This window comes from Haliotis rufescens, unplaced genomic scaffold (assembly GCF_023055435.1).
Source record: "Haliotis rufescens isolate VD_foot unplaced genomic scaffold, xgHalRufe1.0.p SCAF_13, whole genome shotgun sequence".
Taxonomy (NCBI): domain Eukaryota; kingdom Metazoa; phylum Mollusca; class Gastropoda; order Lepetellida; family Haliotidae; genus Haliotis; species Haliotis rufescens.
Genome location: NW_025963813.1, coordinates 4,025,651 through 4,046,148, shown reverse-complemented (window position 1 = coordinate 4,046,148; position 20,498 = coordinate 4,025,651). Strand labels below are relative to the sequence as shown.

The window sequence follows — 20,498 nt, the reverse complement described above, 5'->3', positions numbered from 1 at the left end:
CTTGTCACGCTCAGTTGCGTTGCGTATCATCCGGGTACTCATGGGGGAAAAAACAATAACAAAAGTCAACAACCAGTCCCGGGGAATTGCTTTAGATCAGTGCCCCTTTAACATAGAGGTAAGGCAATGTCGCGTTCACGTCCTTACAAGAACAAGCCAAAGGAGTAAGCATAAACTACGAAACGTTGTGTTCCTCATAATAAAGAACCTGACATACATAAATCCTCTTCCATTACGAGAAAATAATTAAAAGTGCGAAAATGTAATCGAAATAACGAGAATGTTGCCTTTGTTATTGTTTTTCCCCGTGGATACGTACACAGATGATATCCTTGAAATCTCGACAAGTTCGCGACCTGAGCGCATTTGTCGTTTTTATTGAAAGTACAAGGGCGTAAAAAAACAAAAACGAAACAAGAAAAATACAGTTTTGTCAAGGAAGTATAAAGGAATTGTTGGCGTCTCTCGGGAACGCATCGGTAATAGTGACTTAGTTTGCTTGCTTGGTATTCTGCGAGTTTACACTTTTATTTTAAAACACATACTTTCACCTGAGCATGACTAATGGAAGCATGTGTTTTTGTTACAGTCAATGTGTAAAACAACTGAAATGTTCACTTTGGCAATATACAAGACGCATAAATATTACGCTTATTTTACAAATTGACTGAAATATATGTCCATTTGTTTTGTTTTAATTCATCACCTATCGACAGATAATGTTAGGATTAAAAGGAAACGAAAGTCAATGTACATTTTTATATTGTTTGGCTTCTAATCCTTGCCCAATCTAATCCTTGCATAAGTTATATGGACCTATATTTCTCTCAATTTGTAAATTAGACATTTTATAAGCCGGAGTGAATCACATTTTACACATTGAGTGTAACATATACATGTACACGTCTACAAACAAAAAGGCCTGTTGTCTGTCGCGCATCGAAGAACTTCCCTTCGATAAGGTAAAGGAACCAGAATTATTCGGTTCACTCCTACGGAAAACGAATGAAAACAAATGCAAAAATTCCAACCCAAAACGTCAGAACATCCGACCGAAAGTTATGTGTATAACATTAGGCACTTACCTTGTTCGTTTTTTTTTGCAACTGATGACGTAAGTCTGTTTCATGTCTGACACATAGGTGCCAAGTCTCCCTGGTTAAATGAGGTAGCACACGTGACAACAATTGTCATGATGTCAACGGATTATGTAAGAAATCAAAATAGACTATATAAATCTATGTATGAAACTATTTTCAGAAGACATGGGTGACCCATGCACAACCCAACAGGCCTACAGAATAAACTTGACGCAACGGCTTGACTCTTTTGTAACTTTAACAACGTGTTATGGGTGTGAAGCATGTGGCCCTGGTAATGCAACGGACATTGGAAATATTCACCTGAATGTTTTTAAAAAAGAATTGTAAATGTTATCTTATGCAGCAGTCTACGGAGAACTGAGCGGTATCATATTGGTATCGTTACAAATGTTAGAATGATAAACTACAGTTTAAAATGTTAACTACGAATTACTGTCTGTTGACATCGGCAGTACTATGAAATAGGTGTTAAAAAGTGGGCTTTCCATGTCAAGAATATTCTTTGAGCAAATGTTTTTTTATATGTATGGTTGGACTGTAAACACTTAAGCTTTCTGTTTATGGTTTAAACAACATCTGCTTGATTCCTTCGTTCGAAAATGGAGACAGAGTGTGTGATGTAAAAGAACTTGTATTGTATCGAAATTGAAAGTCACTTTAAGAGTTAAGGAGTGAGTGAGTATTGTTTAACGCCGCATTTAGCAATATTCAAGCAATATCACGGCGGGGGACACCAGAAATGAGCTTCACATATTGTACCCATGTCAGGAATCGAACCCGGGTCATCGACGTGACGAGCGAACGCTTTAACCGACCGCCCTTAAGAGTTGAGGACGCATATAACAATGTTAAGTATTTCTGGTCGTTACAGCAAAATTATCAGATATTGTAATTACTGTCACCAGTAAAAGGTAGATAAATGTAATGTTTTGTTAGTGTGTCCAACATACAGTTTTAGTAGAAATACGCACATACGTAAACATTACGTGGAGACTCCAAATGAAGCAAAATTGTTTCACCCACTCAAGATCAACTCTAAATTACATGGAATGTACATTGCTAAGTTTATAAAGTAAAATAATAAAAATATGTATTGTTATTGTGGTCAGCCTCCTCACTTTCTATACCTTGTATTACAAGACGAGTGACTCTGCCCAAATCTTATGAAGACAGACAGACAGACAGACCAGACGGACATTATTTTGACTCAAGCCATATTTGGGGCGGTGGGGTATTTAGTGGTTGAAGCATTCGCTCGTCACGCCGAAGACCCGGGATCGATCTCCACGTGGGCACAACGTGTAAAGCCCATTTCTGGTGTCCCCCGCCGTGATATTGCTTGAATATTGCTAAATGCGGCGTTAAACAATATTCACTCACTCCTTAACTCTTAAAGTGACTTTCAATTTTACAGTAGCCAGGCTGATTTAACGGTACAGGCAGACAGGGAGGGCACACGACAGGCCTAGAACCGGACGACCCCGAGTGACAACACCACTGGAAGACGGTCAGATACGGCTCATTCACCTGCGAAACAGATTTATAACGGCGACGGCGACGGCGACGGCAGCAACAACGTTGGGACATCCCATCAGCCAACGTACAGTACTACGACGACTTCGTGCTGCTGGAATCCGAGCGTATCGTCCTTTCCGAGGAATGGTGCTGACTGCTCAACATCGACGCCTGAGACTGCGATGGGCGAGGCAGGTTCGACGGTGGCAAGTAAGATATTTGCGTCGAGTGCTGCTTACTGATGAAAGTCGGTTTAACTTGTTTCGAAATGACGGGAGAGCACGAGTTTATCGACGCAGAGGGGAACGTTTGGCTCCGGCGTGTATTCGAGAGGTCCATCCATTCGGCGGGGGAGGTGTCATGGTGTGGGGCAGTATTTGCGGAGATCAGAAGACTGATTTGGTGATTATACAGGGAAACCTGAACGCTGTGCAGTACAAAAACTAAGTGTTGCAGCCAGTTGTGCTTTCGTTCTTACAAAACCAACAGCAGGGGACATTGCTTCAACACGACAATGCAAGGCCCCATACTGGAAGACTGACTCGGAACTTTCTAAACCAGCAGAACGTTGACGTTTTGCCCTGGCCTGCCAACTCACCCGATATGAATCCTATGGAACATCTGTGGGACCATCTTGACAGACAGATTAGAGCACGCCATCAGCCTCCCGTCCACAGACAGGAATTGCAGCAGGCCCTGAGAGACGAGTGGCAACGGATTCAAGTCCACGTCATCAGAAGACTCACGTCATCGATGATGCGGCGTATCACAGCATGCATTGAGGCAGTTGGAGGTCATACGCGCTATTGAAGGCAACTGTGTCGACAATGAACTTGTAGTGTGTCTGACAATTTTTTGGTGATATTTCAGACAACTTTTGAAAATGAAATTTCTTACCCCACCATTGTTTACCTTGAGCTTACATTACCTGTGATTGCACAATTTCGTTCAAACTGTGGTTGATCACTCATTTGTTACCCCTCCCTAGATTATATTATAATTCACACCAATACCTCTTCTTGTTTGTTTTTTTATCGATCATGGAACTCGACCTATACTTTCTTTTGCCGCCCAGTTTATTAAACTTAATTGCTGATTCTTAATTTTTAAGATTCACAGACATATTTGGCTCAATTTCTTTGGCAACCAATATCGTCAATACTGAACAAATTTGAAAACTGATTGGTTTACAAAACAAAATTTCTTAATATACATACATCTCAATTTTTTTTTATAGAAATTCTTCTTCCACGTCGTCAATATAACTTTATAAATATTTTCTCTCTCCTCGGTAAATCCTATTTCAACCACGTCACCCAGGTTCAACTCGTAGGGCATTAGATGATGATCTCAATCTAGTAAGCGCGACTCTATGATTATAATTTAATACATTTCTACCATATCTGCTTGAAGGATATGGTGATTCTCTCAATTGTTGAGACCCGTGAAGTTCCGGGGTAGAATAGGTCTTCAGCAACCCATGCTTGCCGTAAAAGGCGACTATGCTTGTCGTAAGAGGCGACTAACGGGATCGGGTGGTCAGGCGCGCTGACTTGGTTGATGCATGTCATCGATCTCAATCGCATGGATCGATGCTCATGATGTCAATCACTGGAATGTCTTGTCCAGATTATTTTACAGACTGCCGTCATATAGCTGGAATATTGCTGAGTGCGGCGTAAAACAACAAACAATCACAATCGATCTTAATTGTTGATAGTCACCATAGTGTTATATGATTATGTTCTTGGCACTGCCTTCGTAATTTACAAAAGGAAGAAACATTTACGTTATAAAGTAAAATCCACACATGGTAAAAAACATTCTCTGTCAATATAGACTCAACTTTACATGACAAACCTCTTCCGATGTCCCTCTGTTGTAACCCTTTATCCTCCACGCAATCCGAAGTCTGAATTTTTTTATTGCTTTCACTGCCGGGATAACCATCAGGGGTATTTCAGAAAAACGACACCCGATGAGCTTCCTGTCATGTTGGTTTGTTTAGGTTAAAGAAATAAATTATCATTCCCCCTTTGTAATCTCGAAATCTTCGTGGATCACGGGTAACAAATCAATGTTCAGAAATGCTTATAGATATTGCCGCAAAGTGGTTTCACTACGATGTAAATAAAGTGGTTTTAGTCAATAAAATTAAAATTGGCAAACATCGGAGTTTCGCGGCTAAATCTGACTAGTGTTTATATATTTAATGTCAAAACTACATTACGGTGAAATTCTATATATCTCTAAATAAATAAAAGTGACGAAACCCTTTCCACAATCATAAGAAATCTCTGCAAAAAAACTGAGTTAATTGTAAGATTCCGACTGAATCACTATCAAATAGTGATGATACCAGGTGTTCGCGAAAGAGTGAGCGTTTCCTGATCCACGGGAACAAATGTTTACTTGCTGAAAACCATTCAAACCATTTTCAGCGATAAGTACTAACACTTTATTTAGTCTTTCTGTATTGTATTCATTGTAGCGGGGAGTGTTCTTGTTTCAATTATTGTAAAAATATACGAATAGAGAATATGTATCATTTGTGTGCAGTATGGAAACGAAAAAAACCGGGGGTTTCAAATGTAAAAAAATGTGTAAGCTTGGTTATTTTCCTTCATTAACAGCAGGCTGAGGTTTCATGCTCAGCAGGTATAAAGTTGGTAGAAATGCATTTGTCACTTAAGCACAAATAGCCCATTAATTTACACGAATACATGATATAGTTTGTGGTAAGGGTTTATATAAACTGTTGATTGATTGCAGCCTTGGACACTTTCTAGGTCATCCAGGGATGTAGTGACCTTGACGGCTGCATGGCAGTGTACATAAAAAGGGACCCCGCATCCGCTCTGTCCACAACTCCAGCGTTAGAAGGCTTCCAGTGTGAAAGGGTTGGACTGAAGACTTGACGACTCCTCAACATGATGCTGCAGGCAGTTCTACTCGCCAGCATGGCGACGGTTGCCCTTGGCACCATCTGCTGCGCTCCTCTGCAATGGGAGGCGTTCAAAGACTTCACCAGAGTCGACGCCTCGGGGGGAAGGCGGGTAAGTACTTTTACACAGCAGACTTCCCCTGAGCTGAACACTCGGTAATTTAATATCACTGACATAGGACGTAGATGTCACTCTTTGACAGGAACATTATTATTTCAAAAGTAAAACATACTGCGGGCGCTCTCGTTCTCAATGCTTTCATTTATAATAATGATCTGACAGTTCTAATTTATTCTGACAAGATTAAACAAATATATTAAAGTAGACTCCCTCTCAACTGGACACTCGCTAATTCAACATTCCTGACATCGGACGTTCCTCTGAGTACGTATTACTATTTCGACGTACTACGGGTTCTATAGTACAGTCGAACTTCGTTGTGTGGACCTTGGACATGTCGAATTCCCGGTTGTCTCGAACTCTTACCGGGGCGGTCGGGTAGCCTAGTGGTTAAAGCGTTCGCTCGTCACGACGAAGACCCGGGTTCGATTGCCGACATGGGTACAATGTGTGAAGCCCATTTCTGGTGTCCCCCGCCGTGATATTGCTAACAGTGGCGTAAAACCATACTCATTCACTCAACCTTTGTTTAAGGCTATGCTTGTCGTAAGAGACGACTTATTGGAACGGGTGGTGTGACTTGAATCGTACACCTATGACGAGGATGGTTGCTCATAATCACTGGATTGTCTTGTCCAGACACCATAATGTTCAGCCCGCCAACATACAGCTGTAATATTGGTGAGTGCGACGTTAAACAACAAACAATACATCCCATCTATTCTAACCATACCTAATCATGTGTCATCGTGTCACTTCTTTGTTCAGGGCCTGGAATCCTACTCCTATGATGCCGCCAACGAAAGGTACGCCCTCAGTGGCAACTACACCGACTTCGTCAGCTCCTACAAGGAAATCAGGGACTACCGTAAGGTAAGGCACATGACTCCAAAGCAGGAAATGAGAAAGTGTGACAGTTACGACATGACAGCATGCACAGTTTAATTAGGTCTAGATACATGACAACGGATGATGTTGGTAAAATAGACCGAGGCTGTTGGTGTACGATGGCACACTAGCCCAGCCGGATCGGGAGGGCACCCAGAAAGAAGCTGCACATGCGCAAACCGATACTTTGTCGTCTATGAAGTGGTTTAAGTGGAACATTTGGTGAGGCAGGCTTATCCGACTAAAGCCCTTCGCACAACTGTCATAATTAACATACCTCAGTACATAGTGCTGATTTACGACATGACCAATTTGGGTCTGTTCAACAAAGCGAACTCAGCTAAATGACCATCTTAACTTCCATACTTCGTCACGAGTTGAGAGTTCTAAGCATGTGTGGAAAATTAATTTCCATGACACGAAGGCAAGTGCCTTACCTACACTGCAGCCTTCTGCATTACCAAGGTTGTCAGAAGGGCTGTGTTCCTGGCAACAAACCCGGGTACTTTCCCAATGTCAGTCAACCGATTGGGAGGCACCAAACCTAAGGCACTGAGTCGGACATCCTGGTACTTGGGATGAAGCGTGACATTTCGTAAGCGAGGTGCGCATATTTGCCATGTTTTTCCTAAATCTTGTCAATCACATTAGTGTCAAAGGGTCCAGAAAATTCAATTACGTAAATGATTTCATTGGATTTATAAAAAAGGACAAGGTCTGATAGGTCTGATGCAGGCGTATTCCAAAGAATTTTGTAATTATATTTTCCATGACGCCCCCGACATATTCTGGGTCGTACTATGGATTTGAGTCAAAACTACAAGCATGGCAAAGACGATAATATAAGGCTCGGGCCGCGCTATCATGTCGCTTAAGATACTGTGTTTGTGCCAAAGCTGGGCATCCACTGACAATGTGTTAGAAAATCTTATTACATTAATTGCATAATCTACATTTCACATTTACACTTTGATGCAAAATCACCCATTGACGGTTTGGAGAAGAAAGCCTTCTGTTTCACCTTTCAGGGCAGCCGATTTCACCCAAGGGAAGGACTCTGCTATACTTCTCAACACACTGAACATAAACGTGATGCAGTGGTCTTTCAGAGAGCCTTCCCTTGAAAACCCGAGCCTATTCTGATTGTGATTATGATGTCTTTCTGGAATCGCCCCTGTTTAATATTGGTCTTTGGCCAAACAGTTTTCTGAATAACAACTATTGTTTTCTGATTTCAGGGAACTGGTTACCGAATCAACCCTGAAGCGAAAACGTGCGAGACATTCGCCGTGTCGGGAAGATTCCCTGCCAATTGCATTCCCGGTGAGACTTTCCACAACCATTACATTAACCTTATAAGATAATTTTAGTGAGTGAGTGATCGAATTTAGCGCAATTGGTTGTTAATTGGCTCATCTTGCCGTTTGGTGAAACCGAGGAACATGGGTACGGCGCTGATAGAACAAAGGTCCTAAGCCAAGACCAGCAGATCCTGGCATGAATCTGGGAAGCAACTCTACACAGCGAGTTGCGACATCTTACCCGACTGGACCATCCGTGAAAAGTGACAATGAGTAAACATGTATATAGCTGGAATATTGCCATACCCAGTCGTCAAAACAAGCTCACTGACTCGCTCAGTGTTTACCTTTAGCTATATATGGACTGTTTTTCTACCAATGAATTGGGCTAACCCCAGCTAAAAGGGACCGCCTCTGTGGTCTCGCGGTGGAGCGTCTGTCATGAGAGCAGAATGTCGGGGGTTCGATTCCCGGCCGCATCATACCAAAATACGTTACGAGATGTTACCCTCACTGGCGCTCGGTTCGGAGTATACTGTGTCTGAGTGGGATATTCATGTTAAACTGTGACATGGTATCTCAGTGAGCTAGCACTTTAAAATCGGTATTTGTCCCGACTAGTACAAGCAGCCACAGATAAACACACATATAGATACTATATAGTCACTATATAGATATGTGCAATAATCTTGAACGCGACGTTTGTCCCCATTTCACCCCACCTCACCTTGCCAAACGGGAAGACAACTCCTTGTTCATTCATAGAACTGCAACGATCATTTTCACTTCAGGTGGCGCTGTCGTGGTGGGACCTCTTTATTACGGATTTGGCACGGACAGCCTTAATGGAATAGCTTACCAATTCAATGACACGAGAGGAGAGTTTAAGAACGTCATGGCCGTTGTCAGCCGCCGGGACTGCGTACCAATAGTCAGTGCAACCACCATCCTGCGCCCCGGAAGTAAGTTGACATTGGAAAGTTCAGATTGTACAGGGTTCAGTTTGCATTGGAAGGCTTAGATTGTACCGGGGTTCGTGTACATTGGTAGGTTGGGATTGTACCGGGGTTCGTGTACATTGGTAGGTTGAGATTGTACCGGGGTTCGTGTACATTGGTAGGTTGAGATTGTACCGGGGTTCGTGTACATTGGTAGGTTCATATTGTACCGGGGTTGGTGTACATTGGTAGGTTCATATTGTACCGGGGTTGGTGTACACTGTCAGGTTCAGATTGTCCTGGGGTTGGTGTACATTGGAGGGTTCAGATTTTCCCGGGGTTCGTGTACATTGGAAGGTTCAGATTGAACCAGGCTTGTTATACTTGGAAGGTTGAGATTGTGAGGGCTTGGTATAGATTCGAGTCTGTGTACATTTAAGGTTACACATATATTGTTTTCAAAACTTGAAAGTTTGATATATATTTCTTTCCAGACAACTATTTGGAAACCATGGGCTACAACAACATCTCCCCCGGCATCAGGGACATCACCGTCTTCGACCCCCCATCGTACTGCAAAAAGGTGAGAGTAACACTCCCAAATTCCCCCAACGTGTGTAAGCCGTGCAGTATTTGATTCTTCATACTATCGCAATGGTCAAATACCCATAATACTTCTCCCTTGATTTTTACTCCCTCTCTTAATAACACCAGATCTTATACTCAGTTACGATCTCTGTGAAGATCTGACACAGGGGGACGTTCTGATCAGAAGCTGAAGCTTTAGACTTCTCGAGCAGTTCCGAATGTCAATGAATAAACCTTACCATTTTATATTTGTGGATATTTTATGCACCCTGTCGTTCCTGGGCGGCCTAGATCTACGTGTTGATTTACGTTTATCCCAATTTCTTTCTCAGAGTGCAACGAATGGCGTCAACAGCATGTTCAACGAGATCCTGCGTGTCTAGAAACTTTTCACGGTGCTTGCTGATGTAATGATGTTTGAAACTCCTTCGTCGACAAATGATTTAATTGTAGTTGAGGAATTGAAATAAAAGTTTTGACTTCGTGATTGGTGTTATCATCAGATCTGTCTCAATATCATTATCCATATTACATACATAGATTGTGATCACACTGGGGATGTAGATGGGTAGAAACGTCGTTTCCAATGCTGTGACGTGCAAAGGTGCGACGACGTACCACCTGCACAAAGCCGTCTTTGACTACGGTAGACTGTCTCTCTGTTTGGTTTTGTTTGTTTGTTTGTTTGTTGTTTAACGCCGCACTCGGCAATACTCCAGCTATACGATGGCGTTCTGTAAATTATTGAGTCTGGGCCAGACAACCCAGTGATTGACATCATGAGCATCGATCTAGGCTGTTAGGTAGCCTCGTGGTCAAGACATTGGCTCGTTGACAGGAATAGTGTTTAAATACAAACATACACTTGTTTATAACTTAAAGGCTTTTACGTCCTTTGTGTTTTCTTCAGTGCAAGCAGGCAGCGACAAAACTCCAATAATTCTCGTTTTGTACCTGGGAAGAAATATATGCTTTAAATGTTGAGTGACTAAGCACAACCAAAGAACAGTGCGCCAAAATGCATCATAGAACTTCAGATTATGTCTTAGAAAACTGGACCGCCTCTGTGATCAAGTCGTAGAGCGTCCGCCCGAAGAGCGGAAGGTCCAGGGTTCGAAACCCGGTTGCGTCACACCAAAATACAGTTAAGGATTGACTGTGTATTTTTTTATGCAGGAATTTCCATGAACACAACGAAAATTTAATTATTTGAAGATGACACCTGTTGTTACCCTGTCTGGCGCTCGGCATGAAGGGGCTTAAACAAGGACTCGTCTGCTCGGATTAAGTATACAGTTTCTGAGTATGGTATTCATGTTGAAATGCAATATGGTATCTCGGCATTTGTCCGGACTCGTGCAAGCAGCTATACACACACGTGCATGCACGTCGCTATAAAAGTGCAATAATCTTGGATGCGAAACGTTAAACCCCATTTAACCTCACCTCAACTTAGAAAACGGATACCACTGGTGCAAATAGATCACTCACTCACCCATCAAGACTTAATGGTGTCGGTGACGGGTGACACCGGCGGGAAGGATACCCTCATGCCATCACAATTTGATAATGATTCGTGAACACATGCTTATGGTAGAGTCGGAATCGCATAATGGACTCTTATTCTTGGAAATGGATTTAATTGTCGCTTTTAATTTAAATAGTCCAGATTAACGAATCGTTGGTGTATATTATTGTGCAGTGTGCTGTTTAACGCTACACACAGCAATATTCCAGCTCTCTGACGGCGGACTGTAAATAATAGAATATGGACCAAACACTTCAGTGAGTGATTATCGATCTACGCAATTGGGATACGATGACATGTATCAGCCAAATCACCCAGCCAAAACACCCAACCACGTACTTATAATCTAATTATAACATTATATAACTGATAGTATTGAATTGGTATCTGATTTAAGCAATGTTAAGAATTAGTTTCTACAGTTGCTACGTCATTCAAAATGTTTTCATGTGTTTGTATTGGAGGGGCAATAAGATAAGCTACTTGCTCGTTTGCAATATATATCATCATGAAATGACTATGACTATTGTTTAAAACTCATCGTGATAAAGAAGATTGAACTTTTGAGAGGCTTTAGGACACCAATGAGTATGCAGCATCCCATTTCGTTGGACTTTAAGTTTGTGAAATAAAATATGTGAAATGAGAAAAATGTCATTGAATGTCTGTATGTGAAATATGTCAGTTAAGTGTCTGTATGTGAAATATGGAAGTTAATGGTCTTTATGTGAAAGTGAAATATTTCCAAAATGTGCCATAAATAGTGTACCAGTTCCAGTACAAGTCATTGGGAATAGGGGACACGGGAGGCCCAGTCGTCTAAGGCGCCGCGATTCGCTGTGCTTTGCGTCCCTTTGGGCACGCCAGAAACCTATGATTGTGGGTTCGAATCCCGGTTCGCCCCGATTACATTTCTAGGTTTGTCAGCACCATACCCGTGCTCGGGGGTTTCACCGAAGTGGTAAACGTCTGAGACCTGCATCACTTCGTGTTTTCCCCCGACATTAAGCTGACACACCGTGATATAACTGGAATATTGTTAAAAGCGGCGTTAAACCCATCTCACTTACTCGTTGGGAATATTGCTTAGTGCGGCGTTAAACGACAAACAATACAAGCAGTGCCCTCAAATTTGAAACTTTGTAGCATCCCTGTCCTATGCGACATCATCTCCCCGATGCAAGGGAGTTATCCGACTATAAAATTCCAGTTTTAACCCTTGCCGAAATCGCTTGGAATTATGGAATTATATTTTGGCTTGACTAACAAGTCTGTAACAGTCCAATCAAAATCGCGTTACGAAATCGACATCCGGTTCGTAAACTGCCGTACAGATTTCGGTTCATTGCAGGATTTGCAAAACATGTGTACCGCCAACTTGGCGAAAACAGATATTTTTCAAATCTCTTCGTGTTTTTAATCAAGGTGCTCATGTGATTTGGTGCACCGCGAAGAAAGACCTGTTTTATCATAATATAGATTTTCATTATCGATCAGATCGTCTTGACTGGGCGCCGCCATTTTGTTTGAAGCAAATGCAAGCTTTATGAGAAGTGGAATCTGATTTGCCAATAGTAAGGACATAGAAGGGACATAACTTGTAATAGCCACTGGTGGCGCTACGACCGATCCCAGAAATTCCAGCCTATTTCGGCAAAGGTGCAAACTGGACTTTGCGGTCAGTGAACCCCCTTGCCGCGACATCCATGAGTGATGTGTTCCACATATATGCCCCTGTGTTTCGTCGTTCAGCAGCATGGCGGTTTGTGTCGTCACCTTTCCCTGTCCGACTATAACAATATATCATGTTGTCGCCTTTCAACGGGTAACGACTGCTGCTATTTTTAACATTTATGGTATTTTTTTGGTAGTTTTTTTTATATATGTTCTTTATAATTACGCGAAGATTATAAAGTATAAAGGTGCCCGACATTAATATGTTATTTTATACCAAACTCACTCACTCACACTGACCAGTGTACATACAGATATGTGCAGAGGGTTATAAGTGTAGGATATGGTCCGAAAAGTCATAATTATACAAATATGCAACTTAAAACAAAATCCTGCCTTAATGCACGTGGACAGTTATTGGAGGGAGTTCCGGTCACCGAAAACCGATAGGAACTGTAGGCGTGCACATATGCTACATGTTGCGTCAATGTGTGTTGGCTGCGAGTATAAATGCACATATCCTACATGTTGCATCAATGTGTGTTGGCTGCGAGTATAAATGCACATATGCTACATGTTGCGTCAATGTGTGTTGGCTGCGAGTATAAATGCACATATCCTACACGTTGCATCAGTGAGGTGTTGGCTGTGATTATAAATGCATACATCCTACATGTTGCATCAATGTGTGTTTGCTGTGTGTATAAATGCATAAATCCCACATGTTGCATCAATATGTGTAGCCTGCGAGTATAAATGCACATATCCTATATGTTGCATCAATATGTGTTGGCTGCTGGTATAAATGAACATATATTTTTTCATGCATCAAAATGTGTTCGTACACATGCATATATCCTACATGTTGCATAAATACGTGCTGGCTGCTGGTATAAATGCATATATCCTATATATTGCATCAATGTGTGTTGGCTGCGTGTATAAATGCACCTATCCCACATGTTGCATCAATATGTGTAGCCTGCGAGTATAAATGCACATATCCTATATGTTGCATCAATATGTGTTGGCTGCTGGTATAAATGAACATATATTTTTTCATGCATCAAAATGTGTTCGTACACATGCATATATCCTACATGATGCATCAATTAGCGTTAGCTTTTTTACGAATGCATATATCTTACATGCCAGCTCGTTATAAATGTGTAAATCATAAATTGTAAACCAACATATGTTGGCTGTTGGCTGTTGGCTGTTGGTATATGTTTCATATTTGATGCTTTCTTAAAATAGTATGCTGCCTGTTGGTATATATGTATATCTTGTTCATGCATTGATGGACTCGTGAAGATCCGGGGGAGAATAGGTCTTCAGCAACTTCTGCTTGCCGTAAAAAGTGACCATGCTTGGCGTAAAAGGCGACTAACGAGATCGGGTGGTCAGGCTCGCTGACTTGATTGATGCATGTCCTCGTATCCCAATTGCGTAGATCGATGCTTGTGATGTCAATCACTGGATTGTCTGGTCAAGACTCGATTATTTACAGACCACCGTCATTTTACTGGAATATTGCTGAGTGCGACGTTAAACAACAAGAAGAACAAAATCATGCAGTGACTTCACGACATTTGCCTGCTGAGACCGCCCCTGTGGCATAGAATTTGCGGCATTGTCACCTGACATGGGTCAACAACCAGCCGTATAAAACTTACGCAATTCTTGATTCCATATACTGACTCTACCAGGTGAACACGGAGCACTGACCACACACAGTTCAGATGACCCTGTCCTGGCGTGTTTACATGTTTCAGTTATGTGTAAAATGACTGAAGATTTCCCTTAGGCAACTTTCATAACGCCAAAATATTGAAGTCATTTTACAATTATTTTCCCTTCAGATTAACGAAAGGTTCGTGAGAAGTTACAAACGGCTTAAAAGCATCACAATATACAAGTTATACAAAATACATACACCAACTTTCGTTGTCTTTTCATCCTATCATTATCCGTCCCTGTGATGTGAATTAGAACATAAAAATGGTTTGAATTTGTTATCATGACATAATAAAGGCAAACATAATTTGAAATTACTTAAACATTTTGGCGTTTTGTTAAGCCTAAGTGAAAATGTCAGTCACTTTACACATTGACTGTAACATACTTACATATATGTACGGGAGATGGTATTTACATGGACAATCTGTGGCGTGATACAAGCTGAGAACTGTAACATACATACATATATGTGCGGGAGATGGTATTTACATGGACACTCGGTGGCGTGATACAAGCTGAGAACTGTAACATACATACATATATGTGCGGGAGATGGTATTTACATGGACACTCGGTGGCGTGATACAAGCTGAGAACTGTAACATACATACATATATGTGCGGGAGATGGTACTTACATGGATAATCTGTGGCGTGAAACAAGCTGAGAACTGTAACATACATACATATATGTGCGGGAGATGGTATTTACATGGACAATCTGTGGTGTGATACAAGCTGAGAACTGTAACATACATACATATATGTCCGGGAGATGGTATTTACATGGACACTCGGTGGCGTGATACAAGCTGAGAACTGTAACATACATACATATATGTGCGGGAGATGGTATTTACATGGACAATCTGTGGCGTGATACAAGCTGAGAACTGTAACATACATACATATATGTGCAGGAGATGGTATTTACATGGACACTCGGTGGCGTGATATAAGCTGAGAACTGTAACATACATACATATATGTGCGGGAGATGGTATTTACATGGACACTCGGTGGCGTGATACAAGCTGAGAACTGTAACATACATACATATATGTGCGGGAGATGGTATTTACATGGACAATCTGTGGCGTGATACAAGCTGAGAACTGTAACATACATACATATATGTGCAGGAGATGGTATTTACATGGACAATCTGTGGCGTGATACAAGCTGAGAACTGTAACATACATACATATATGTGCGGGAGATGGTATTTACATGGACAATCTGTGGCGTGATACAAGCTGAGAACTGTAACATACATACATATATGTGCAGGAGATGGTATTTACATGGACACTCGGTGGCGTGATACAAGCTGAGAACTGTAACATACATACATATATGTGCAGGAGATGGTATTTACATGGACAATCTGTGGCGTGATACAAGCTGAGAACTGTAACATACATACATATATGTGCGGGAGATGGTACTTACATGGACACTCGGTGGCGTGATACAAGCTGAGAACTGTAACATACATACATATATGTGCGGGAGATGGTATTTACATGGATAATCTGTGGTGTGATACAAGCTGAGAACTGTAACATACATACATATATGTGCGGGAGATGGTATTTACATGGTCAATCTGTGGCGTGATACAAACAGAGAACTGTAACATACATACATATATGTGCGGGAGATGGTATTTACATGGTCAATCTGTGGCGTGATACAAGCTGAGAACTGTAACATACATACATATATGTGCGGGAGATGGTATTTACATGGATAATCTGTGGCGTGAAACAAGCTGAGAACTGTAACATACATACATATATGTGCGGGAGATGGTATTTACATGGACACTCGGTGGCGTGATACAAGCTGAGAACTGTAACATACATACATATATGTGCGGGAGATGGTATTTACATGGACACTCGGTGGCGTGATACAAGCTGAGAACTGTAACATACATACATATATGTGCGGGAGATGGTATTTACATGGATAATCTGTGGTGTGATACAAGCTGAGAACTGTAACATACATACATATATGTGCGGGAGATGGTATTTACATGGACAATCTGTGGCGTGATACAAGCTGAGAACTGTAACATACATACATATATGTGCGGGAGATGGTATTTACATGGACACTCGGTGGCGCGATACAAGCTGAGAACTGTAACATACATACATATATGTGCGGGAGATGGTATTTACATGGATAATCTGTGGTGTGATACAAGCTGAGAACTGTAACATACATACATATATGTGCGGGAGATGGTATTTACATGGACACTCGGTGGCGTGATACAAGCTGAGAACTGTAACATACATACATATATGTGCGGGAGATGGTATTTACATGGTCAATCTGTGGCGTGATACAAACAGAGAACTGTAACATACATACATATATGTGCGGGAGATGGTATTTACATGGTCAATCTGTGGCGTGATACAAGCTGAGAACTGTAACATACATACATATATGTGCGGGAGATGGTATTTACATGGATAATCTGTGGCGTGATACAAGCTGAGAACTGTAACATACATACATATATGTGCGGGAGATGGTATTTACATTGATAATCTGTGGCGTGAAACAAGCTGAGAACTGTAAAATATATACATATATGTGCGGGAGATGGTATTTACATGGACAGTCTGTGGTGTGATACAAGCTGAGAACTGTAACATACATACATATATGTGCGGGAGATGGTACTTACATGGTCAATCTGTGGCGTGAAACAAGCTGAGAACTGTAACATACATACATATATGTGCGGGAGATGGTATTTACATGGACACTCGGTGGCGTGATACAAGCTGAGAACTGTAACATACATACATATATGTGCGGGAGATGGTATTTACATGGACACTCGGTGGCGTGATATAAGCTGAGAACTGTAACATACATACATATATGTGCGGGAGATGGTATTTACATGGACACTCGGTTGGGTGATACAAGCTGAGAACTGTAACATACATACATATATGTGCGGGAGATGGTATTTACATGGTCAATCTGTGGCGTGATACAAACAGAGAACTGTAACATACATACATATATGTGCAGGAGATGGTACTTACATGGACACTCGGTGGCGTGATACAAGCTGAGAACTGTAACATACATACATATATGTGCGGGAGATGGTATTTACATGGTCAATCTGTGGTGTGATACAAGCTGAGAACTGTAACATACATACATATATGTGCGGGAGATGGTATTTACATGGATAATCTGTGGCGTGAAACAAGCTGAGAACTGTAACATACATACATATATGTGCGGGAGATGGTATTTACATGGACACTCGGTGGCGTGATACAAGCTGAGAACTGTAACATACATACATATATGTGCGGGAGATGGTATTTACATTGATAATCTGTGGCGTGAAACAAGCTGAGAACTGTAAAATATATACATATATGTGCGGGAGATGGTATTTACATGGACAATCTGTGGTGTGATACAAGCTGAGAACTGTAACATACATACATATATGTGCGGGAGATGGTACTTACATGGTCAATCTGTGGCGTGAAACAAGCTGAGAACTGTAACATACATACATATATGTGCGGGAGATGGTATTTACATGGACACTCGGTGGCGTGATACAAGCTGAGAACTGTAACATACATACATATATGTGCGGGAGATGGTATTTACATGGACACTCGGTGGCGTGATATAAGCTGAGAACTGTAACATACATACATATATGTGCGGGAGATGGTATTTACATGGACAATCTGTGGTGTGATACAAGCTGAGAACTGTAACATACATACATATATGTGCGGGAGATGGTATTTACATGGACACTCGGTGGCGTGATATAAGCTGAGAACTGTAACATACATACATATATGTGCGGGAGATGGTATTTACATGGACAATCTGTGGTGTGATACAAGCTGAGAACTGTAACATACATACATATATGTGCGGGAGATGGTATTTACATGGACACTCGGTGGCGTGATATAAGCTGAGAACTGTAACATACATACATATATGTGCGGGAGATGGTATTTACATGGACACTCGGTGGCGTGATATAAGCTGAGAACTGTAACATACATACATATATGTGCGGGAGATGGTATTTACATGGACAATCTGTGGTGTGATACAAGCTGAGAACTGTAACATACATACATATATGTGCGGGAGATGGTACTTACATGGTCAATCTGTGGCGTGAAACAAGCTGAGAACTGTAACATACATACATATATGTGCGGGAGATGGTATTTACATGGACACTCGGTGGCGTGATACAAGCTGAGAACTGTAACATACATACATATATGTGCGGGAGATGGTATTTACATGGACACTCGGTGGCGTGATATAAGCTGAGAACTGTAACATACATACATATATGTGCGGGAGATGGTATTTACATGGACAATCTGTGGCGTGATACAAGCTGAGAACTGTAACATACATACATATATGTGCGGGAGATGGTATTTACATGGTCAATCTGTGGCGTGATACAAGCAGAGAACTGTAACATACATACATATATGTGCGGGAGATGGTATTTACATGGTCAATCTGTGGCGTGATACAAGCTGAGAACTGTAACATACATACATATATGTGCGGGAGATGGTATTTACATGGACAATCTGTGGTGTGATACAAGCCGAGAACTGTAACATACATACATATATGTGCGGGAGATGGTATTTACATGGACACTCGGTGGCGTGATATAAGCTGAGAACTGTAACATACATACATATATGTGCGGGAGATGGTATTTACATGGACACTCGGTGGCGTGATATAAGCTGAGAACTGTAACATACATACATATATGTGCGGGAGATGGTATTTACATGGACAATCTGTGGTGTGATACAAGCTGAGAACTGTAACATACATACATATATGTGCGGGAGATGGTATTTACATGGTCAATCTGTGGCGTGATACAAGCTGAAAACTGTAACATACATACATATATGTGCGGGAGATGGTATTTACATGGACAATCTGTGGTGTGATACAAGCTGAGAACTGTAACATACATACATATATGTGCGGGAGATGGTATTTACATGGACACTCGGTGGCGTGATATAAGCTGAGAACTGTAACATACATACATATATGTGCGGGAGATGGTATTTACATGGACACTCGGTGGCGTGATATAAGCTGAGAACTGTAACATACATACATATATGTGCGGGAGATGGTATTTACATGGACACTCGGTGGCGTGATATAAGCTGAGAACTGTAACATACATACATATACGTGCGGGAGATGGTATTTACATGGACAATCTGTGGCGTGATACAAGCTGAGAACTGTAACATACATACATATATGTGCGGGAGATGGTATTTACATGGTCAATCTGTGGCGTGAAACAAGCAGAGAACTGTAACATACATACATATATGTGCGGGAGATGGTATTTACATGGTCAATCTGTGGCGTGATACAAGCTGAGAACTGTAACATACATACATATATGTGCGGGAGATGGTATTTACATGGACAATCTGTGGTGTGATACAAGCCGAGAACTGTAACATACATACATATATGTGCGGGAGATGGTATTTACATGGACACTCGGTGGCGTGATATAAGCTGAGAACTGTAACATACATACATATATGTGCGGGAGATGGTATTTACATGGACACTCGGTGGCGTGATATAAGCTGAGAACTGTAACATACATACATATATGTGCGGGAGATGGTATTTACATGGACAATCTGTGGTGTGATACAAGCTGAGAACTGTAACATACATACATATATGTGCGGGAGATGGTATTTACATGGTCAATCTGTGGCGTGATACAAGCTGAGAACTGTAACATACATACATATATGTGCGGGAGATGGTATTTACATGGACACTCGGTGGCGTGATACAAGCTGAGAACTGTAACATACATACATATATGTGCGGGAGATGGTATTTACATGGATAATCTGTGGTGTGATACAAGCTGAGAACTGTAACATACATACATATATGTGCGGGAGATGGTATTTACATGGACAATCTGTGGCGTGATACAAGCTGAGAACTGTAACATACATACATATATGTGCGGGAGATGGTATTTACATGGACACTCGGTGGCGCGATACAAGCTGAGAACTGTAACATACA

At 41.4% G+C, this 20,498-nt stretch overlaps 1 protein-coding gene across 1 annotated transcript; it reads left to right on the top strand.

Annotated features, from left to right (window-relative positions):
• The first annotated feature begins 5,466 nt into the window (after positions 1 to 5,466).
• On the top strand, positions 5,467 to 9,883 carry LOC124152327 (ependymin-related protein 1-like). The gene is made up of 6 exons (XM_048394094.1): positions 5,467 to 5,674; positions 6,452 to 6,556; positions 7,810 to 7,894; positions 8,664 to 8,834; positions 9,305 to 9,393; positions 9,731 to 9,883. The coding sequence occupies exons 1-6, from the start codon at positions 5,549 to 5,551 to the stop codon at positions 9,779 to 9,781; spliced, it is 627 nt and encodes a 208-aa protein (XP_048250051.1). The 5' UTR covers positions 5,467 to 5,548; the 3' UTR covers positions 9,782 to 9,883.
• Positions 9,884 to 20,498: the final 10,615 nt, after the last annotated feature.

Coding starts and splice junctions, on each gene's coding strand:
- LOC124152327 (XM_048394094.1), top strand. CDS start 5,549: ATGATGCTGCAGGCAGTTCTACTCGCCAGCATGGCGACGGTTGCCCTT. Junction 6,557..7,809: donor AAATCAGGGACTACCGTAAG/GTAAGGCACATG, acceptor TTCTGATTTCAG/GGAACTGGTTACCGAATCAA. Junction 8,835..9,304: donor CACCATCCTGCGCCCCGGAA/GTAAGTTGACAT, acceptor ATTTCTTTCCAG/ACAACTATTTGGAAACCATG.